This window comes from Marmota marmota, unplaced genomic scaffold (genome assembly GCF_001458135.2).
Source record: "Marmota marmota marmota unplaced genomic scaffold, marMar, whole genome shotgun sequence".
NCBI classification, from domain to species: domain Eukaryota; kingdom Metazoa; phylum Chordata; class Mammalia; order Rodentia; family Sciuridae; genus Marmota; species Marmota marmota.
In genome coordinates, this window is record NW_026000020.1 from 8,446,345 (window position 1) to 8,470,243 (window position 23,899).

The window sequence follows — 23,899 nt, forward strand, 5'->3', positions numbered from 1 at the left end:
GGGGGGGGGGGGGGCTAACTCCTTCAATCCTAACATTTTGTGTAGGATTCTATGTTCAGAAATATTCTCTACTATTATCTTCCAAATCGCATTTCAGTAATAACTGAAGCAGATTCCAATATTTCTGAAAATATTTCTGATTGTATTTTGACTTTAATATTAGGTTTTATCCAATCAAAGTAATTATGTTAATTTCACAATTTATCTAAACTTGAGAGATTTACTTTAGAATTAAAAACATTACTAAATATGCCAAGAAATATTTTAATTGTGTAGGTTTTCTGTTTTCTCAGATTTTCTTCCAAGAAGCACATCCCTATAATACTATAAATCTCGCTGCCTCAAATTCTTCAGCAAGAAAATCCTAGAGAAGCAGAGTGTAAGGAGGCAACCTGTAGTCCCAGCTACTCAGGAAGCTGAGCAGGAGTTTAAGACCAGCCTGGGCAACACAGATAGACCTCCTCTCCAAAAAAAGTGACACCTCAGACAGTCAGAATGAGCATGTCCTCCACAGGTACTCCAGTCTAGGCGCCCTCAGTTGTCTACAGCTTCTCTGCAAAATGAAAACCCTGACCGGTGGCTTCAAAACAGCAACATAAGTGTTAAAATCCCCATTGCTGATATAAATCAGCAGTTACTTCAAATCTTACCAGAGCTCTCACAAACAGTGAGGTCTAACTATCAATCATACCTAATTCAGAGGTGGCAATTTCCGGAATAGTGATCCTAACCATGGAGCCATTACTCAGTTCCTAGTGAAAAGAACAGAAACAAATAAGACACACAGAACTTGAGCTTTACAAGACTACCTGTCAATAAAAAAATAAACAGTATTTTTCAAACAAAAATGAACACTTGAACTAAATGTGCCTATTTATAAAACATTTCCAAAAAATCATTTAATAAAAAGTATCTAATTTTCGTAGACATACTAAGCTTACATCACCATAACTAAGATGGTAACTTACTTTAAAGAAAAGACAAAAATCACGTCAATATGCAATGCAACTTACTGAATAGGGTTTTGTTGCTGACACATTTTTAATAATAGAGAAACTTTAGAAAACTTAAGCAGAAACACCTAAAGTTAAAAGTAAAATGGTGCCAAAAAAGTGACATATTGCAAAATATTTTAAAAATTGTATGAAATGTTTGTTCTTGTTTTTCAGACAAAACTTTGCATCCTGACAAATTTGAAATGACAGCCATATTTCTTGGAAAGCCACCTAATCTTTTTTTTTTTTTAAACTCTTCTTTTTTTAAAGAGAGAGAGAGAATTTTAATATTTATTTCTTTTTTTTTTTTTTTTTGGTTTTCGGCGGACACATCATGTTTATTTGCATGTGGCGCTGAGGATCGAACCCAGGCTGCATGCATGCCAGGCAAGCGCGGTACCACTTGAGCCACGTCCCCAGCCCCGCCACCTAATCTTTTAAAGATATACTTACTAGAGTTACTCTATTATGGACAGGATCTCTAACAGAATGAATATAAGTTCCAAGCTGCTGGAAGGTACAATCCTCATTATAAAGAGAATCATGAAGTTTGGAAGAATCCCTCAGTTCCGGAACTGGGGACAATAGAACAGCCTGTAAAACGTCATAAATAAAAGACAAATGAAGTACTTTTTGAAAAATTAAGGATAAAAGAAAGCATTTCTTGTGTGCATATAGTCTAACAAATGATCTCATGTAATGATTTAAAACCATTCTACTACACCTACCATATAGTACCATGCGGCAGACCAACCTCCCCACAGGAAACAATAGCAACGCATCTGATGGAGGAAAGCTCTGGAAAGTTGGGGAGGCCACCAAGCTTAGATGGAGTCACCAAGATCTGAGAGAGACAGGAGCCACAGGGACGGGCTTTTCCTGCTCTGGGCATCTGTAATTTGGGTGGCAAAGGAGCATACAGATAGGTTGAGGATGCCAGAGTGGCCACAGCAAAGAGAAGCCCACAGCACCCTTCACAGAGCTAGACACACAACCTGCAATTTGAGGCAGGCAGGGCACACATGACTTAAGGAACTAAGAAAGCAGGGAAAAAGGACAGCAATGAAAAGCAGATAAATGAGACCCATATTTAGTGGTATTTCTCCTCTAAGCAAGTATTTATTTGAAAATATAAGAGCAAATATTTTTAGCTACAAATATGTAAACAAAAAAAAATTAAATGCTCTTTGATGGTAACTACAGATGCTTCTAATCTTCAGTCTCTAGCCATGACTTCTGGCCCTTTCTGTATTGAATCTAGAACTTCCCCAGGTGAATATCTTGTCAACACTGAGAACCAATCATGTCTAAGATGTGTTTATTGTCCAGTTTTCATTCCAACAGTCAGGAAAAATGCAGCTCCAGTGGACTGTGCTACCGGCCCCAGACCTAGTTGTACAATCCGCCAGAGAAGTGGGAAGGCCCACAGCCAGTGGGAAACCACAGTCTCCCGTGACCTCAAAGGACACTAGCGATTCCTGGGTTTGTGGAACTCTTCAAAAAGCTGGAAACCATTTTACATTACTTCCAAATCACGTAAAACCCTGTGATATTTCTCCAGCTTCCTTTCTGAAAGTCCTGCAAATACGCTTAAAGAGAAAAAGCTCAATGATGTGCATATTTTAAAACTAAACTAGGCCCTAGACATTACTCAGTACAACTGCTAGCACCAACTTTCCCTTTGAATTTCCCCTAAATATCTGCATTTAGGTGTTCCTCAAATATACCCTTCTTTACCTAAACTAACAAAGACAGGCACCTGCCAGGTAGCTTGGGGAAGTCTGAGCTTTGTTCCACAGCACCTCTCCCAAGTCCAGCAGTATAAAACCAATCAGGTGACAAGCTGTTACTTACACCTCCCCAGGTCTCGTATGTCACCGGCCCCCTCTCGTCTCGTACCACTCTAGCTAGACCTTTTCTGCATCTCTCACATGGACACAGACCTCATTCAGAGTCTAAGTGGTCTCCCTACCTCCAATTCCAAGAGAAAACTGTCTAAAACATACCATTACACTCACAACCCCTTCCTCAAAAACCTATAATGCTCCGGCAATTGCATTCAGAATAAAACCAGCTTTTATCCTTTCTACCTTTAAGCACATGTTAGTAAGCCTATAAACCCCAGCTCTACTATTCATTAGCTTTATGGCACTGGACAAGTGGCGTCTATGTATCCAGTTGTGTCCAGTTATAAACAAGGATCACCCAGCATCTTCTCAGTCAACAAAGCCATTCTCAGGACTTCGATGCATTCATACTTATGATACACACGGCAGTGCCTCACACACAGGAAATGAGCAGGGGTTTACCATTACCACCGTCCCTCCTGCCCTGCCTCACCTCGCAGACAACACAGATTTTAAGTGTCCATTCTACAGATCCATGGAGTCCCTAACGTGTTGGGAGATGGAGATGTCAACACGCTTTATCAACTATTCTCCACTTGGCTGCCTTCAGGCCTGTGTCTGTGACTCCTCCTTTCCCAAGGCCTTTTCTGTTTAGACTCCATACTCAGCCTCCCAGTACAACGTGCCTCTCAGAGACGAAACTCTGGCTTTGCCACATCATGCCACTGGATCCATCTTTACCTCAATGAGTCTAGGGAACGTTTTGTTCCTCAAAGGTCAAAACAGTCTACCCTAATAATATAGTAATAAAAGCAGTCTACCCTAAATTATAATTTCTTAGACAGTACACCTATTCTATCCAAGTACATTCGAGTTCCCTAGCTGGAAAAGAATATATCACTTTCATCTCTCTAGAACCTTCAAGGGTTCTAGAGAGTAGCACACAGGTCACAGGAGAGGTTAATGTACGGCAATTTCATCATGTATATTCAAAAACATATTCTGTAAGTATTATCTAAAATAGATAATAGTTAATAAACAGATAATAGTTTTGCTAACACCTAATCCACTTCTTACCTCATCCAAGGATCCCAACAGTTTACCCAGAGGCTTAGGAGTACTGGCACTGTCCAGGGGTGTGCTGGGCCGCGGCATGGTGTTGGACATTGTTAGGGAGGGCGCTGGCAGTCCAGGAATAAAAACCTTTCCCACCTTGGAGCAACAGAGATATGGGGAAAGTACTGGCTTTAGTGAATGCATTATACTCTTAAACAAAATGTTAAAGCAAATTAAGCACAAATTTCTTTTAATATGTCAAAGTTCACGCCCACCAAACACAACTGAAAAACAAACAATATTTTGACAATTTTTCAAACTCCACCCAGCAACTGCAAGCACCTTGATTTAATTTCTCATCTGTCTCCATTTCATTAAGAATAGTGGCACACTGGCACATGCCCACAATCCCAATGGTTCAGGATACAGAGGCAGGAGGATTGCAAGTTCAAAGCCAGACCCAAGAATTTAGCAAGACCCTCTCTCTAAATAAAATATAAAAAGACTAGGAATGTGGCTCAGTGGTTAAGCACCCCTGGGTTCAATCACTGGTACCCAAAAAAAGGAGGGGGTGTGGGGACAAGTGCAGGGTACTGTATACATGGCATACGTTAAGGGTGTCTGAGTGATAAACCACTCCCCTGTTCTAGGCGGGTGAGCAGCAAACCGCTTCCTCTGGAGGCACAGCCCTCTGTGTGAGGCCACGTGTTGCAGTCCCAGTACTTGCTCCATAGACCCCTCCTCAACTGGTCGCTGCAAGGACATCTGGCAAGAAATTGCGTTAATGGCTGCCTGTAACCTGCTTAGCTGCTGCCTGATTACATATACATGGTAACTGCACAGTAAAATCAGACCTGCATCCTGCTTGGTCTCCAGAGGTCTTGATTAGCGACTCCACAGCCACACTCTCCTCTACCCTGTTCCATGGACCTCTTTGCTGGATGAGAGAGCCCACGCAAGCGGGGGTGAAGGGGACGAGGAAAATGTTAAGATCATCAAAAAAACGCCATGTAGTAGTAGTACACCTGTTCCTACCTTTTAGGTGGTAAAGACAGTAAGGCCCCTAAGCTTTCAGAGGTTACATGCAGTGATCTTGTTAGCAAGTCTCAAAGCAGAGAGAACTGTGACACAATTACTCTCAGAAGCTAAGAAACTGTGTGTGCCTTAAAAACTGAAATCTGGCCTAATTCTAACGACTCTCCAGCTCACTATTTCTGTTTTCCATCATCAAGTCTATAATATTTCTTCCCCAGAAAACATCACATATACAAAATTCTTCACTGGCCTTAAAAGAGTGAGTAGACAATCCACGCTAACCTCCCAGCATTTCAGCTACCTATAGGGCTCTCAGAAAAATGCCACAGAAATTCAGGTCCATACAGGCTGAAAACCTGATGAGACCAAAGGGAGATGCTCAGAGTAAAATGACATTTTAACAATATAGATATTAATGTATTACTCAAAAGCTAAAAAAATAACAAAAGCTGCCAGAATAAAATATCCTTAGCCTTAAAAAACAAAACTGACAATGAGAAGTAGCAAGACACAGAAGTTTTTTTCCTGAAACCCCCAGTTCACAAGATGATGGAGCAAGCACTATACTCATTATTCCTTCTACTAACTACCAAATAACAAATAAGCACTGCTCAAAACTCATAAAGCAATTAAATGAAGACTCTAAAGATGTCGGAAAAAGAAAATGGACTCGGAAGGTCCTTGTTGTCTTTGTTACTGTTGCTGTTTAACCCTTATGTAGCAGGCCTTGGACCTCAAGGGGCCTGTGGCCCAGACATGCCCATGGTCACACACAGGAAACCTTGTTTCTTTTAGTCAAGTGTTGGCAAGAGCATGACCAAGCAGGACAGAAACAACACAACTTCCCTACTCTAGGTGAACACCACGCAAAAAGATGTGTGCCTCTCCCAACACTTCACCAAGAAGCATGGCCTAGGCAACTGTGGCAGAGCCCTCTCATCCCCTCTGCCAGGACTTGGAGGCACCCCTCCCCCAGCACAGAGGCTAAGGGCCAGGACAGACCTACATCCCAGCTCTGCAGGGACAAGAAGGACTGTGGCAGAGCCCTCACCTTCCTTCCAGAAGGGGCACCTCTACATCTCCCCTCCTTCACTGCAGCTGTGGTGGGGCAGGAGCCTGGGCTACCCTCCTCTCCCCACAAACAAGGAAGCACACGAGGAGGAAGAGACCCCAAACTAGAACCTCAGGGACCTGTGTGGAACAACAACAAAATGCCTGACAGCTGCTTCACTGGAGAAGCAGAACAAGAGAACAAGTATAGAACTGAACACACATTTTAAAAAGTAACATGACAATATGGGAACTAGGTCTGTAGCTCACTGGCAGAGCACTTGCCTAGCATGTGCATAGCCCTGAATTCAAAAGACAATATTATAAAGATGTCAATTATGCCCCAAATTTATTTATATTCAACCCATACCTATCAAAATCCCAGCAGCCCCAACAAGATGGAATAGAGAGACATCTCACTCTTCTTCCAGCTAAGTACAGCTGAAAACCCTAAATGTTGTATATAAAACAAACGTAAGATCCTGAAAGGCAGAGAGAAGGCAGAAGAGCTCAAGACCTCAAGACCCAACGGATGACAGGATGATGAGTTCCCTGTATTTCTGTCCATCTCACACATCAAGCTGACAACCCAGAAGCACTAATGAGAACAGACCAAAAAAGGGGGAGGGCAAGAAATCCTGTTCTCACTCATCAAAAAAGTATCAGGGAACAATTTAACAAGATGGAAAACTGTCACACAATAACCAACCACGAAAAAAAAATTGTACCCAGTTGCATCAGCAAAGGCCTAGTGGGCAACCTAGACACCCATCTTCAGTTGTTTTTAACAATGCACTAATTTGGAATAACCAAAAAAAAAAAAAAAAACCACTAATCGTAGTACCACAGATTAGCAAGAATGTGAAGAAGCACTGAGGACTCATATGCTGCTGGAGCTAAGAGGGAGAGGGAGAGGTTGAAAGTCGGTACGACCTATGCTTTGGAAAACAACTTGACATCACATGGCCAAGTTAAATATCCACATACTCTAAACACCAGGAGACACACGTATAGTTTCATTTTATTTATTTATTTTTTGGTACCAGGGATTGAACCCAGGAACACTTAGCCACTGAGCAACATCCACAGCCCTTATTTTTCATTTTTGAGACAGGGACTTGCTAAGTTGTTTAGGGCCTTGCTGAGTTGCTGAGGCTGGCTTTGAAGATAACGATTTTTTGGGGGGCGGGGGGTGTACTGGGGATTAAACTCAGGGGCACTCCACCACTGAGCCACATCCCCAGCCCTATTTTGTATTTTATTTAGAGACAGGGTCTGAATTGCTTAGTGCCTTACATTTGGTGAGGCTGGCTTTAATCTTGTGAGCCTCCTGTTTCAGCCTCCCGAGTCACTGGAATTATAGGCCTGCACCACCACACCCAACTGAAGATAAGAATTTTTTAAAGCACTGTTTATCAGCTGGGTGCATTGGCCAGCCTCAGCAACTTAGTGAGGCCCTAAGCAACCCAGCAAAACCCTACCTCAAAATAAAAATAAAAAAGGGCTGGGAAGTGGCTCAGTGGTCAAGTACCTTTTGGTTCAATCCCCTGTACAGAAGAAAAAAAAAAAAAACAAAGCACTATTTATCAAAGGAAATGGCAGAGGCAATGGGGAACAACTTCAATAACTAATAAAAGAGTGAAGATTTTGGTATAATAACACGATGTAATACTAAAGAACAAAGAATGAGTGAACAACATAGATAAACCTATTAAACTAGGTTGAACAAAATAAACAAGTCCGAACAGTATGACTTTCTTTATATAAAAATTCAAAAACAAGGGAACCTAAACAAATGACTCTTTCGTGATACAAACATAATTACACAACTAATAATAAAAACAAGGGAGTGATTTACCACAGAAGTCAGGATAGTGTCTACGAGTGGGGGGTGGGAGGGGTTTCACAATCAGAAAAGAACATGATAAAAATGTCAAGGACATTGACAAGCCCAGCCCCTCGGAGGCTAAAGTGGGAGGGCTGAATTGGAGGCCAGTCTAGGCAAGGGTGAGACCCCAACTTAAGAAAAACAAGGGGCTGGGGTTGTGGCTCAATGGTAAGAGTGCTCACCTGGCATGCATGAGGCACTGAGTTCGATCCTCAGAACCGTATGTGAAATAAAGATACTGTGTCCACTTAAAACTATGAAATAAAATAAATATTAAAAAAAAAAAAAGAATTGTGGGTAGACAGTGGCAGGGCTCCATTTCTTAACCTCCCAGTATGTGAACGCTTATTTTATTATCCTCAACATTATACATATGTTAAAGATCATCATTTAAATTTGTAGAATGTATCTTATTCTGCATATCTACATATTAATTCTTTGTTATATATATAAATCTTATATGTATTCTGTACATCTATATAAAAATTTTGCAAATGTTAAAAGAGAAAAATGTAACCAACATATGCCACAAGCACTGTTTATCAGCTGGGTGCAGTAACCAGCCTCACCACAAACCCTCACCTGAGAAAACTGCATGGAATCAATATAATGAAACGTCACAAAACACTGGTAACCAAATTACAGATGCCAATTTCAAAAGTAGAATTAACTAACTTCATTTTTTTCGTTAATACTCGGCCTATCCTCATTTAAGGACGCCCTGCCACTGTCTACCCACAAGTCTTTGTTTTTCTTGACTTGGGGTCTCACCCTTGCCTAGACTGACCTCCAACTCAGCCCTCCCGTCTCTGCCTCCAAGGGGCTGGGCTTGCCAATGTCGTTGACATTTTTATCATGTTCTTTTCTGATTGTGAACCCCTCACCCCCACTCATAGACACTATCCTACTTTTGTGTCAGGTTCACATACCAATGCATCTGAGAGCAGTGAGCCCCACCACTCCAAATTAGGACCAGCCTCGACTTTCAATGTAACAAAAATCTCTGCCAAATTGTGCAGGAAGGAGCACAACAAATTTTAAATAGTGGAGACAGTCCTGCTAAAAGCATCCAGTGTGCCTGTTACTCACCCGAACCACTCCCGTGTACAGCACCAGGTTTCCATTGCCTTCCAGGACCAGCACAGTGTCTATCTTCTAAAAAAGACAAATTTATTTTCTACTCTGAGCAAATTAACAATTTTTTAGCTGAAAATTCTGATGAAGCAAAATAATTTTCAACTTCTCTAGAAATGTGCCTCCATTTACCTCCACTGGTGCTGCGTCCTTTGCATGTATGGTGGTGACAGAGCCGAAGATGAGCTGAGCTTTATCATTACTTTCTTGAAACTTAACACAGCTAAATATTAAAAAGAAAAAAAGAAAGAAATGGATACATGTAACAACCTGTATGAATTCTAAGACTATCATATGAATGGAAAGATAGTCTTTAAAAGTTACACGCTATAATAATTCCATTTGCCTGACATTCCCAAACGGCAAAATTATCCATGGAGAACAAGTCTGCAGTTACTAGTGGCAACTTGGAGAATGAGATGAGGGTTGGGGACTCAGGCATAACTACTAAGGGCGGCATAAAGGGATTCATAGGGTGATAAAGACATTTTTTATTATGATTGTGGGAACAGTACCACAAACCCTCACCTGAGAAAACTGCATGGAATCATAAACACATACATACACAAATGAGTTCTTTGTACGACTGATGAAGTCCTAAAGAAGGGTGTGGATCGTACTGACACCAGTTTCTTGGTTTTGATCATGTATTATAGTCAGGTAGCATGTTACCTCTGGGGGGACCTCTCTACACAGGACCTCTCTACTATTTTGGAATTTCCTGAGACCGATAATTATTTCAAGATGAAAATACAAATAAATGGGCGAAAGATCTGAATAGATATTTCATTCAAGAAGATAAATGAGTGGCTCATAACCACACAAGAAGATACACACCGTCAGAAGGCATTAGGGAAATGCAAATTCAGCCACGTCACATCCACTAGAATGGCTGCAATCAAAGACACTGACCATCTCCAGTGTGCTCCAGGAAAAGAGAAATGAACCTTCAAGTGCTGCTGGTGGGAATGTAAAATGCTGCAACCTATTCTGAAATAACTTGGTAATTTTTAAAAAGTCAAACAAGAATTTACCATTCAACCCAATAATTCTCCTCCTAGGTAGCTACCCAAGAATAATGAAATCATATGTCCTCACAAAGACAGAAGATTCAGAGTGCCATAATTCACAGTGGCCAAAAAGTGGAAACAAACCACATATCCATGGTGAACAGATGACCCCCCTATGATACATCTGCACAGGAGTCTACTAAGGGAACAGGAATGAAGTAGTCGTAAGAGTTGCAACACGGAGGATTCAAAAGACAAAGTACAAAGTGAAAAAACTGAACACAAAACAACACGTGTGCTTGTGTAATTCTACTTACATAAAATGTCCAGAAAAGACTGATCTATGTTATAAAGGCAGAAAACCCACAGAGTGAGTGCATGAGATTTGGAATGGAAATAAGACTGACCACAAACAGGCACAAGGGAATTGTGCTTTGGGTTTTTTTGTTGTTTGTTTAAATATTTTTTTTTTTTGTAGATGGACCCAATATCTTTATTATTTTTTAATGTAGTGCTGAGGATGAAACCCAGGGCCTCAACATACAAGGTAACCACTCTACCACTGAGCTACAACCCCAACCCCTTGGTTTTTTTGTTTGTTTGTTTGTTTTTTAAAATCTCTATTTTTTATTTCATTTTAAGGGAATCTTTTTATGGTGATAGAAATGTTTAAAAACGGATTGTGGTGATGATTGCATAACTGTAAATATACTAAAATTCATTTAATTGTATACTTAAAACAAGTTAATTTTATGATATATAAATAATACTTAAGAAAAAAGTAAGAGCTGGGACTGTAGCTTAGTGGCAGGGCACTTGCCTCACAGGTGTGAGATCCTGGGTTCGATCTTCAGCACTACATAAAAATAAATAAATAAAGATACTGTGTCAATCTACAACTAAAAAAATTTTTAAAAAGAAAGAAAGAAAAGGTAAACAAGGGGCTGAGGATACAGCTCAGAGATAAAGTGCTTGCTGTGCAGAATCAAGGCCCTGAGTTTAATCCCCAGAACCACAGGAAAAAAAAAAAAAAAAAAGAGAAAGGAAATAAGGGAAAAAAAGCCTAAAAGTATTTACACAGGAAAATGGGAAACACATGCACTTACCGTAGCTGCAGCTGCGACTCCACTAAAAAACACAAGAACTTCTGTCCACACAGGTCAGATGTAATGAACACCTTTGAAGCCTGTGAATTTTTCTCTCTGCAACAGACACATTAATAGACTGTTAGCACTGGTACAAAAATCTACCTCAGTAACTAAAAATTCCAAAAACAAATCTACAAACTACTTGAATCAAGCAATAATCTTGAAGACAAAAAACACTCATGTGAATTAAACTTCACTCTCTACATATCTGATCAACCAACATTTTCTTCTCCCAAGGAGAAATCTAATCTCTCCACTTATGCCCCTTTCAGGTCCCTCACTCGATCAACTCTTTCCTCCCTCTGTATTTTCTAGGTTTTCCCTGCTTTGAGTATAGTCCTAGTGGCCTAGGTTCTCACATTAAAAGTCATGCAATAAAGAAAATGGACCAAGAGCCACCTGAAATCCCAGTTACTCAAGAGGCTGAGGCAGGAGGATAGCAAGTTTGAAGCTAGTCTGTGCAACTTACCAAATTTAGACCCTGTATCAAATTTAAAAATAAAACTAAAAGGCTAAGGATATAAATCAGGGGAAGAGCACCCCTGAATTTAATCCCTCAATACTACCAACAGAACAAAACCAACAAAGGATGGCTGGGCATGATGGCATACATCTGTTATCCCAACAACTCAGGAGACTGAGGCAGGAGGATCACCAATTCAAAGCCAGCCTCAGCAACTTAGCAAGGCCCTAAGCAACTTTGAGAGACCCTGTTTCAAAAATAAAAAATAAGGGCTGGGGATGTTGCTCAGTGGTTAAGTGCCCCTAGGTTCAGTCCCTGGTACCAAAAAAAAAAAAAGATGGACTAAGGACTGGGGATACAAACCCTGAGTCTGATTCCCAAAACACAAAAAAGAACAAAAAAGGGTGATAAACTAAATATCAGATGAAATAAAAGGACTTGTTAATTTAATTCAATTTTAATTTGAATGTAAAATTTGTATTATAGTTAGGTAAGAAAATGTTCTTATTTTTTGGATAAACACCAAGATATTTAGGGGTAAAATTTCATAAAGATTAATTTTATTTAACATAGTTCAGAGAAGCCAAAAATCTCCTTAACCCTTCAGACTCCCACTAGCTCACTCTGTAGCCTCATCCCCAAAGACAAACTCCCTGGAGTAGTCCACATGCCTGGGTTCACTTTCTCAGCCCCCATTTACTTTTTCTACCATGCTTCCCCCACCACCCTCCAAGACTAAAATATCTGGGCAAGGTCCCCATGAATTCACTGCCCTCCAAGCTTCAAGCTCCATTCTCAGGGCACACTGCACCCTAACTCTGGCATGCCCTTCCTCCTGAAGTGGGCTTTCTGTGTGTTCTACGATGTTCCCTGCTGCGGCTCCCATCTGACCTCTCTTGCTGTGTCGCTCTATAGTAGCTTTGTCTCTTTTCACCCCAAGTTTCCAGGACTTCAGTCCTTAGCCCTCTTCTGGGTTTTAACTTTTGGAGGTCACAGGCCCCTGTGAGAATCTAATGACTTTAAGACTCACTGCTTAGGAAAAGGCCCACCTGCCACATACCACACGATCACTCAACACACTGCGGAGCTGAAGAAGCCCTGCAACTGCCACACCAGGCCCGCAGGAACCACCTCGACACACTCCTTACAGTGCAATGCACCTCTCCTGCCTCAGCCACCACTCACGAGCCACAGCTTCCCCGTTTATTGCTATGCTCTCCCTGGGTCACAGCATACAAAGTGCTTCTTGCTGCTCTCACCAAAAAGAACAGCCGAGAAAGCAATCCTTCTCGCAAACTCCTCTTTCCCAGCCCTTTCCCTTCCCCTGGACAAATAAGGGTGGGAGGAGCTGTGAATCCCTGAACATGCCTTGCTCACTTCTCAACTTCTGTTCTGAGCTCACCTGCCCAGGAAATGCCTATCGGTCTTTCCAAAACCCTACCAGCCTGGGTATCTGTCCCTCCTGTGCCACCACCCTTCAGTTCTCTGTCTCTCTTTCAAGGACAGAGATAGTAACCTTGTTTGTTTGTTTGTTTTGTTTGTATTATTTAGGAATAGTAACTTATTGGCCTATTAATTAGCACACAATTGGCATATGGCCAAATCAATAAAAGAATAATTAAAGAGAACATAAAAGGAGAGAAAGGTCACACAGAACAGAGGTCTAAGCTGTGTTTCCCAAAAACTGAGCTTACACTCAATGAAAGTGAGGGTAAAACTGAGGAAAATACTACAAAATTCCCAATTTCCTAATCTATTGAAATTAGCTATTTCTCTCTAAAATGTCAAACACCTCAAATCATTTTTACTGTTAAAAAAATATCAAATGACAAAATAATATTTTTATGATCACTTCAATAACATTATATAAACTACTGAAACTTAGGCAGCCGTAACATAAATATCTACATGTTAATAACTTTTACATACAAAAAGGAAGCCTTAAGAAAAATGCCTATTTCCCACCCCACCTCTTTTGGAGGTGCTGGGAATTGAAGGCAAGATCTTGTACACACTAGACCAGCCCTCCACCACCAAGATAGATCCCCATACCTGATGCCAAGAATTTTCCAAGACTTAAAACAATGCTTTTGTTTGAATATAAAATTAAATATTCCAAACCTTATACTGGGAATTGGTTCTGTCCACAAATGATCAATGCAGAGTTCAGGAACAATTGGCTCTGTTTCTGGTGCGAGAAAGGAGCCATTAGAATTACTATTTGGAGAATGAGAAATACTGTGTCTCTTTGGAGATTGATTATGGCTTGAAAGGTTGAACCTTTGCACCCCTGAAAAAGAGTGCACTCCTAAGGCAGGAGAGTGAGCACGGCTGCAAATAAACAGAGAACAGAGAGCGTCACAATTGTGATTCAGGCTCATGTAGTACATATCTAATAACACTGCCCAAATCTCCACAGATGGTCACTCATGGCATAACCTCAATGAGAAAAGAAAAATGTTTTCTAACACTTCCATATTCTAAAGATTTAGAACTCCTGTTAAAATAATAAATACCTGTAAAACTAAAAATTCAACTTCTCCCTCAGAAAATGAATCGTTTATATTTTTAAAAAGGTCTAAATTATGTTCTCTATAGACAGATATACATATATGCATACTAACAAAACTATGCTCCAGAATCTTCACTGCTGATATGTATATCAGCAAAAATAGATAGATATGTGTATATGTATATGTGTGAGCAAAAACATATACATACGCACATATATATCACCAGATGGAGAGATAGACATGAAAATCAAAAGAAAAAAGAACTAATATAAATTAAAGCCAAAGAAACCTACCATCATATTTTTAGAATTAACATTCATTAAACTGCTGCCACATAGTGGTAGAAACAAAATAATCTTATGATGGCATAAACAGCTTCTAACCAAGACTCATCAAAGAAAAGTGACATAGTAGACTTAGGGGACTAAGTAAAGGTGGCACAATAGGAATTGTGGATATTTTCCCCTAAGAATATCCAAGACTTGTCAAGAGAAATTCAAAATCTTCCAAAACTAGAAAAGGAGGTATCTGTTTTGTGGGACCTTCAGTTCAGCAAGCAGACACACCTTAGGGCCGCCATATTGGAAATGGAAGGTGAACGGGAGTGCAGACTGGGCGATGAGGCCGAGCGGCTCTGGCTGTGAATGGAGGAGTAATTCTGGAAAGGTGAAGCCACAGGGGAATCGCCTTTGGAGAGGCTTCTGAGATGAGCTGTGAGGGAGCTGCTACTGGCCACGTTCTGTGGGGTTCCTCCCTGATCAGAGAACTTTAAAACAACATTCTCTTCCTAAGTCAAAACAAAGGGGCAAAAAAGAGACAATAATTAGAATAAAAAGGAAGCTTCCTTATGAGAATGCAGGATACACGTAAGTTTAACTAAAGACATAACTTCTTTTTTTGGGGGGTGGTGCTGGGGATTGAATCCAGGGCCTTGTTCGTGTGAGGCAAGCACTCTACCAACCGAGCTATAGCCCCAGGCCAACTCTGTTTTTCCTAAAAAGCTCAATCTATTACACAAATGTGTCAGCCACAAACATGTGAAGGCGTTCAGTGTCATCTGTCTTCCCTATTAATGAGGGTGACATTACCTCTGGCTTGACCCTCCGCAGAGTCCACACAGAATGCACATTGTGAACAGCATCATAGGTCATGACAATGGAGGGGTCGATGTTGAGGAACACAATTTTCATTGCCTGATCTACAACATATTGCACCCGTGATGAACCAAAAAGACCTTAAATATAAAATAGAAATGAAAGTTAAGTTGGGCACAGGGGTGCACACCATTAATCCCAGCTATCGACTGGGTAAGCTGAGGCTACCAGATCATAAGCTTGAGGTCAGCCTAGAAACTTTGCAAGACCCTATCTCAAAATAACAAATAAAGGACTGGTACAATTAAAACAAAATAAAATGTAAAATTAAATGAAAATAAAATAGAAGCAATCAAGTGTAGAACAATGAGCTTGATAAAACTGATAGTTGTGAACTGAGTTCTTAAAATTCCTAAAGGTAGACGGAGAAACCAAGCCAATTAAAGCACAAAACCCATTAAAATCTATGTAATTAGCCCTGAAATTTTAATAAGCTTACTATGGGTATCAACTTCCTTAAAAATACATCAAAGATAAAGTGCTACAAATTTCACCCTTATATACATACAACTAAATGTTGAGGATTTCTGACTCACCATCAATTCATTGGCTAGATATAAAGAGTCCCAGACTCCTTCAACAACAAACTTATTTCTAAATTGCAATTAACTATTTGCACAGTGTCACTTCTTACTGTACATACATATATATACACTTTCTTCTGTATATACCTGTCCTCTATAATAACTAACAATCAGTGCTGAACAGTATACTACTGTTGCTGCCTTACAGGTTATACACGAAAAATAAGTGTTTTCTTACTAAGTTCAGCTTTTACGTCTCTAATACCATGGATTGGTTTCCATATCCTTATTTAACAGCTTACACTGAAATGCTTTCTTCTCAGTTAATATATTAAAAAATAAAATTTAAGTATTTTATAAAAATGAATTATTTTATAAAGAAATGATAAAAAGTCATTCATAATAATACCACTATCCTATTAATATGTTAGGGAGTTTTTCTTCTTGATTTTGTTGTTGTTGTTGTTGTTGTTTTAAGAGATGGGGTCTTGCTACACTGGCCAAGCTGGCCCCAAGCTCCTGGGCTCAAATGATCATCTTGCCTCAGACTCCCAAGTAGCTGGGAGTACAGATGCACACCACTATGCTAACCTATCTCACAAGGCTTTTATAAAATCAGAATCATACTGTACTCACAGTTTTGAATCCTACTACTCATGATATCCCACATGCAATTCCTAAGGTCATTAAATATTATTCAAAACCAGGATCAGTAATGACTATGTATCATCCAGTCAGAGATTCTCACATGTTTACTTAGGTTCTCTGCAACTGTTATGAGTATAATATAAAAAAATCAACAAACTTTTTCTATAAAAGGCCAAAGAGTAAAATGTTTAGGCTTTTGGGCCCACATACTGACTGCACTGCAAAATCTTTCTTACAGTTGTCTTCAAAAAGGTAAAAACTTAGCCCAGCAAGGTGTTGCACTCCTGTAATCCCAGCAACTGGGGAGGCTAAGGCAGGAGGAGCACAAGTTCAAAATCAGTTTCAGAAACTCAGCAAAGCCCTAAGTAACTCAGCAAGATGCTGTCTCAAAATAAAAAATAAAACAGGCTGGGAATGAATGTAGTTCAGTGGTAAAGTGCCCCTGGGTTCAATCCCCAGGACCAGAAAAATTTTTTAAAAGTAAGAACTGTTCTTATATTATAAGCAATATGAAAACAATCTGCAGATCAGATTTAGCCAATACACTCTAGTTTGCCAACCTGTAAAACAGAATATAAAAGCCTCAGTGATATTTCAGAATATATACTTGGAATAAAGCCCTAAAACTAAAAATGTCAAAGAACATATTTTTTCAGTCTTCATTATTTATGATTACCTATTATGTTTGGTCAAATTTAAAACTTATGGAATAGCATCTAGAAATATCTGTAGAAAAAGTTCTAAATCCCACTAAACTATTGTTATGAATAGGGAAATCCTAAAATTCACAGTACTGGCATAAGGCCCTACATTTTCAGTTCATGCAAGGATCATTTGTTAACTTACTAATTATTAAGGAACAGAGTCAACTCCAGATAGGTTAATAAATACAACAGTACTGTTCTTTGATTTACATGCCTTATATTTACTAAAATAGCTACTAAACAATTGGTATCACGGTCTTCAAGTTTGTGTTAATATGAAATACCTTTATAATGAAAAAGTTACTCTTGTATCATGCTTATTTCCCTCCCTCACCTAAAGTCAAAAGACAGTCTTTATGTAAAAAAAAATATAAAAAAACACTTACTTCCAGATTTACAAACAAGTGGAGTTATTTCATCTAGGGGGTGCAGCATGCTGAACATAGTAGGTAATGGTTCTCTAGCAATAAACAAATACACAATCAATCACCAACACAAAAAGAGTATGTTTGTGCAAAAATTTTGCAATTTCCTTGCAAAGGAATATCTTCTCCAGATTACATAAGCAACTAGAAATCTACCGTCTCAAAAGGCAACCCAAACTTTACTATTTTTCCGTGTTTTCTATTTCATTTCTAGAGATCTCTCTTCTAATAGTAGTTCTACACATACAGAGAGGGAAAATCACTATAACCCAGGGAACGTCTAGCAACAGCAGTCACTACAGATGGTCTTTCCCAGAGAGTGAAAGAATTAAAGCCATCTTTTCATTGAGCTTTCTTGGTGGCTGTGTGACTGCAGCAGCCAAGAAAGAAACTCAGCCCTCTACACCTGTTTACAAATGGGTGTACTTAGGGTGAAAAAAAGAAGCAGTAAAACTACATCAAGTAAACAGAAGTTCACATTTGTTAAATATGACTTTAAAATAAAGGGGGAAAAGATTTTCTTCTATCAGAACAGAATGAAATTAAAATCTCTAAGCAATTTTCATAAAACTCAGCAAGTGTCTGCTTTTTGCCCCTCACTATAGCAGGTGCTATATGTTCTTGCCCTTCAGTGAACAACATTTAGAGAAAGACAAAGTCAGCAGACCATGAATAACCATCTACCATTTACTGGGCACCTAATACACACTACTAGGTCCTGTGTCAGTGTGCATAAATCCAAGAGGTAAATGACAGTATTCCTGTAATAGACATGGAAACTAAAGATTAGAAAGCTCTAATCATCTGCCCACAGTAACACAAGGAAAAAACTGCAGAGCTAAGAACTGAGTCTCATTATTAATATATCTGCTCATTCAAATTTACTTCAGGGGTGGGTGGAGCTGTAGATAATTAAGTGCCAAGTAAGTAGAGCTGCTAAATGTACAACACTGACTTCAGAGAACTTTGGGGTTAACAATTTTACCTCAAAACCAAGTGTGAACTCAGTCAAATGAATACCTGGGTGGACCTGGAGGGACCTCATGTGACGAGCTGCTTCGTTCAAACAACAATCCATATTTTGTGGGCCAAACATTTGCAACCTGTCAGGCAAATGGTGGGAAAAGGCACAAGTAAGAGAACCTACCCTTTCTTTAAAAAATGTTTTTAGGAAACATGACAGAACATTGGATTTTCTTTCAATAAGAACTTTACAAAATAATATGATCACTAGCTATAATTTTTTGAAAAATGTAATTCTTGGGCTGGGGATGTGGCTCAAGCAGTAGTGCACTCGCCTGGCATGCGTGCGGCCCAGGTTCAATCCTCAGCACCACATACAAACAAAGATGTTGTGTCCACCGAAAACTAAAAAATAAATATTAAAAAATTCTCTCTCTCTCTCTCTCTCTCAAAAAAAAAATAAATAAATAAAAATTTAAAAAATGTAATTCTAACAAGCAACTCTTGGATAAAAACAAATCTAAGGAATAATTCAATGTGAAATTCCTGCCAGTGGCTAGTATCAAAATGACAATGTGATAAAATTTTAACCATAGCACTAGGCATTAAAAATATAAGCAGCTTTGAAAAAAAACCAGTCTGTCACTTGCCTTATTTAACAGAAGCAAAATGATAACTTTCATTCTGGTATCAGGGATTGAACCCAGGGGTACTTAACCATTGAGCCACATCCCCAGCTCCATTTTATTTTTTGTTTTAAGGCAGGATCTCACTAAGTTGCTTAGCGCTCGATAAGTTGCTGAGGCTGGACTCAGATTTGAGATCCTCCTGCCTCAGCCTCCCAAGTGCTGCAATTACAGGCATGCACCAACATGCCTGGCTCAAAATGGTATTTTTAATATTATTTAAACTGACAAAAACTTCTCCCAAAAAAACTTCATAATTCACTTCATTAACTTATTTCTTATGCAAAGAACAGAAAAATGGTAAGCCATTAAAGCTACTAAAACTTAAATTTTTTTGACTAAAAATAGCATTCTTGATTATAAGACATAAAAGATCTCTGAAACCAATTAATTTAAGACTGCTCTCCAACAAAATACACACAAAACTAAAACATTCAAGTTTACCTGAAATGGTAAGGAAGCTATATAATCCTTCCCTTCTATGCTATGCATGTTAATACAAGAGCTCTGCAATATACAAATGCATTTCTCTACTTCATGTCTACCTGAAAAGAAAGCATACAACATTTTGGAGGGGGTTCTGCTGAAGAGTTCAACCTGATGATACAAACATTCTTATGCACAATATGAAAGTGCTTAGCTTAAACCATTACCATCAGTGACTATGCATTTTGAATGAAAAAAAATGAGATAAACATTTGGAATCATCATAAGAAATAAAATTTCAAAAAGAAACTTACTGTAGGTCTTTTCAGACTTATCCTGTGATATAATGAAGTCACACCACAATGCCTAAAATCAAAACAAAATGCTTACCTAAGAAAAGTGTATCTAAATTATTAACTAATGGCATCTAAATAATAATGAAAATGCCTACCAAATACCTTTCTCTCTCCTCACCTCAAAACATATACCATAAGAAAACACAAAATTAGACTAATGATAAGTATTATAAGGAAAGATAAAACATGTTTATAATTAAATTTTATGGAAAAAGAAGACAAAAATCAAAAAATCTACTAGACAGAAGCCTTGCAGCAAAAATTCAAATCCCGGCTCAGGCTGTATTACAGCCTGTATCCTATACAAAGCTGAAGGTATTTACCAACTGATTCTAGACTCACATTAGAAAAAAAATATTTAGGGAAAAAAAAAAAGACTTTTTTGGTGGGGGGGGGGTAGGGGGGTAACTGGGGATTATATCCAGGGGTCTCTACAAGAGTCAGATCTTTTAAATTTGTTTATTCTGAGTCAGGATCTCACTATGTCGTGTAGGCTGGCCTCAAACTTTGTGATCCTGCTGCCTCAGCCACTTGACTAGCTGGGATTAAGGTGTGCACCACCACACCCAGCACATCTTCCTTTCTTAAAGGACCACTGTATAAAATATCAACTAAGAAAAACCATTGAACTTTAACTGGCATGCTCAACAATCCCTGAAATTATTTAATGGCATGTCTGTGTTTTTTAACTTTGCTAAAATGTACACAATATAAAATCTGCCATTTTAGCCACACAATTCAGTGGCATTAAATACAGCCACAACTGATGCAACCTCGCCACCACACGTCCATAAATTTTGTTCACCCACATCAGAAACTGCTTGTTAAACAAAATACTCTCCTTCTCACCCTCGCCCAGCCTCTGCTCCACCCTGCCTATGGATCTGCCTATGACTGACACCTCATACAAGGGAACCTTCCAATATTTTCCCTTTGCGTCTGGTATATTTCATTGAGTGTAATGTTTTCAAGCTTCATCTGGGTGGTGGCATGTATCAGTATCTCTTACCATTGTAAACTTGAGTACTATTCCCCCAGTTGCATATGCCACATTCTGTTTACCCATTCATCTATCCAGGGGTTGCATGGGTTAAGCTCGCCTTTTGGCCACTGTGAATGATGCAAGCCTCTGCTGCAATCCCTATTTTCTTCATGTAGACACCTAGAAGTGGAACTGCTGAATTATATGGTGATCCTGCATGTAACTTTTTAAAAAAAGACCACAAGCCATTTTCCACAGCAGCTTTTTTACATTCCTAACAGTAATACACAAGGATTCCAATTTCTGTTCAGTCTCAATAATACTTTTTTTTATTATTTTTGCTCACACCCAACCTAATGTATGTAAAGTGGCATCTCACACTTGTAGTTTGTTTTTTGCCTAGTGACCAGTGACACTTAAAATATTCTGATGTGCTTACTAGCCATTTGTACATCTTTAGGGTAATGTCTATTTAAGTCCTTTTGCCCATTTTTTAAAATGGTAGGAGTTTTTAATAGCATTTTTATTAAATGAAAATTCACAAATAAAATACACATTGGAACTACGCTTTAATCTCAAATGTCCAAAATCAATACTGCCCCTATTATAGCTTCAACTTCCATTCAATCCTAGCTCCTTGGTCTCTAAAAGTAACTATAGTTACATCTCTTTTATCCTTGATCTCTAAGAGCTCACCAGCCCTTTTTCTAACTCCCTCAGCTTTGTCACCTATCTTCTCTTTCCTCAAGGCACCAATCTCTTTCAACAGAACTACCACAAAATAATGACCCTAACCAGCCTCACTACTCTCTAGTCAATCCTGTATATTGCCACCAAACTCATCTCTTCTTTTTTTAAAATATTTATTTATTTTTAAGTTTTAGGTGAACACAATATCTTTATTTTACATTTATTTGGTGCTGAGAATCGAACCCAATACCTCGTGCATGCTAGGCGAGCACTCTACCACTGAGCCACAACCCCAGCACCCTCATCTCTTCTTAAGTCTACAAAACTAATCTAAAAATCCTTGTTGGTTTAAAAAATCCATTTAAAAATCTCTGGTGGGCTCCCTTCTGCATACAGCTTAAAATCCCAATTTTTTTATTTAATACGAGCCTAAATCTACCCAGTACCCACCTGCCTCTCTCTATACCCTCATGTGTACTTTTGAAGTTAGCCTAAGTTATGTTTTCTACAATTCTTTTTGCTGAGATTTCTTTTTGCCTAGAATCCCCTTCTTTCACCAATTTCCAACTCAAATGTCATCTTCTTTGAAAATCCCTCCTTCAGATCTCAGCGCTTTGGGTTCTCACCACACTGTGGATATAGGTTACTATACAGCCACAGCTATAGCACTTCAGTTATTTGCTGATCAGCCCACCTTCTAGGCTACAAGCCTTTCAAAAGCAGAAACTGTATTCATCTTTGTAGCCCCAGACCCAGCACCATGTTTATAACACTAAACACCAGTAGGACCAATAAAGAATGAACAGGGCTGGGGATACAGCTGAGTTAGTAGAGTGTCTGCCTCCCTTGCACAAGGTCTGTGTTCAATTCCCAGCACCACCAAAAAAAAAAAAAAAAAAAGAACAGAATCTGAGTCACACATACCTGCTAATATTCCTTAACCAAATAAAAAATTATCTTTCTCCGCACTAGCAAGAAGACTAACAATTCATTTTCCAGAACAAAAGGACGGAAATTCCAAATCTTATGATTACACTTAGAAGTGATATCAGTATAAAAGAGACTTAAGATGAAGGAGATAACTATACCTCCATGGAACCCAACAAACAAGCAACTGTTCCTTGGAGAAATTAAGATGGAAACATAGAAGCTAAAAAAAACTATTTGAAATTCACTTTTCACATTTATACTCTGTGGGTTACATGGGAGAAAATTTACCTTTAAAAAAGATCAGTGACTTAACATTCCTGGATAGATGCTTTCACATCTGCCCTCAAATTATGGAATAATTTAGTCTGTACTTCCAAATAAATAGAGCACAATGCTCTATTTATTAATAGAAGGAGGAGGGTATAGCAGTGTCAAAGCACAAAGATTTCAGTATTTATAAATGAGGAACTTCATATCAGCCAAAGCCTCCCAGCAATGGCCCAACCTCTAATTCAGCTATTATACATGGATTAAGTTTTTCTCCTAATTTTTTATTCTAAAACTTTTCAATAAGAAAAGTTAAAATAATACAGTCAATATCTGTTTCACCTAACCCAACAACGATAACATTTTCCCCTATTTGTCTATGTATGTACATTTGTGTACTTGTGGGATTGAGAGGGAGGTCGGTGACTACTTAAACTGCACAACACATCATGATACTTCGACTCTAAATACTACTTGTGACTTCCTAAAAATAAAGATGTTCTCCTATAAAACCACAAAACTATCATCCCTCCTAAGGGAGGAAAAAATTCTCTAATATCACCTAACATCCAGCCCCTTCTCAGTTTTCCCATTTCCCCACTCCCTTCAAAAATCTAGGAGTCAACCAGAGCTCATTTAGCAGGATTCAAAAACACTGCATTTAGTGATGTTCCTTGAGTCTCTTCATTTAGAACAGTCCTCACCATTTTTCTTTCTCACTGAATGACTTTCTTAAAAAGATCAGAATGCAGGTACTCCTATATTCTGGTTTTGTCTGCTAGTTTCTTCATGGTGTTTTTCTCTTTAAATTTTTTAGTATGAAAAATTTCAAATATATACCAAGTAAACACAGTAAGATAATGAATCCCCCTCAGCCAGCTTCAAAAATTACCAACCTTCAGACATTCTTACCTCACCTGTACCATCAACACACTCGTCTCATGCTACTTTACAATGTGATCCTCTAGTCCTCACCTGTCTATAAACTAGAAATTAGGTCTAAAT

At 38.9% G+C, this 23,899-nt stretch overlaps 1 protein-coding gene across 6 annotated transcripts in view; it reads right to left on the reverse strand.

Annotated features, from left to right (window-relative positions):
• Anapc1 (anaphase promoting complex subunit 1) overlaps positions 1–23,899 on the reverse strand; it is a 97,001-nt gene that overhangs the window by 53,320 nt on the left and 19,782 nt on the right. For 5 of the 6 annotated variants that reach the window (XM_048810378.1, XM_015499756.2, XM_048810376.1 and 2 more), the window contains 13 exons: positions 19,984–20,035; positions 19,688–19,788; positions 18,615–18,697; positions 17,556–17,629; positions 15,228–15,373; positions 14,706–14,926; positions 13,748–13,957; positions 11,122–11,217; positions 9,138–9,228; positions 8,961–9,026; positions 3,920–4,054; positions 1,449–1,589; positions 692–752 (listed from right to left, as the gene is read on the reverse strand). In XM_048810378.1, coding sequence (XP_048666335.1) covers positions 692–752; positions 1,449–1,589; positions 3,920–4,054; positions 8,961–9,026; positions 9,138–9,228; positions 11,122–11,217; positions 13,748–13,957; positions 14,706–14,926; positions 15,228–15,373; positions 17,556–17,629; positions 18,615–18,697; positions 19,688–19,788; positions 19,984–20,035 — 1,477 coding nt within the window. The remainder of the gene's footprint in view (positions 1–691; positions 753–1,448; positions 1,590–3,919; positions 4,055–8,960; positions 9,027–9,137; positions 9,229–11,121; positions 11,218–13,747; positions 13,958–14,705; positions 14,927–15,227; positions 15,374–17,555; positions 17,630–18,614; positions 18,698–19,687; positions 19,789–19,983; positions 20,036–23,899) is intronic. The other variant, XM_048810380.1, reaches the window with a different exon arrangement.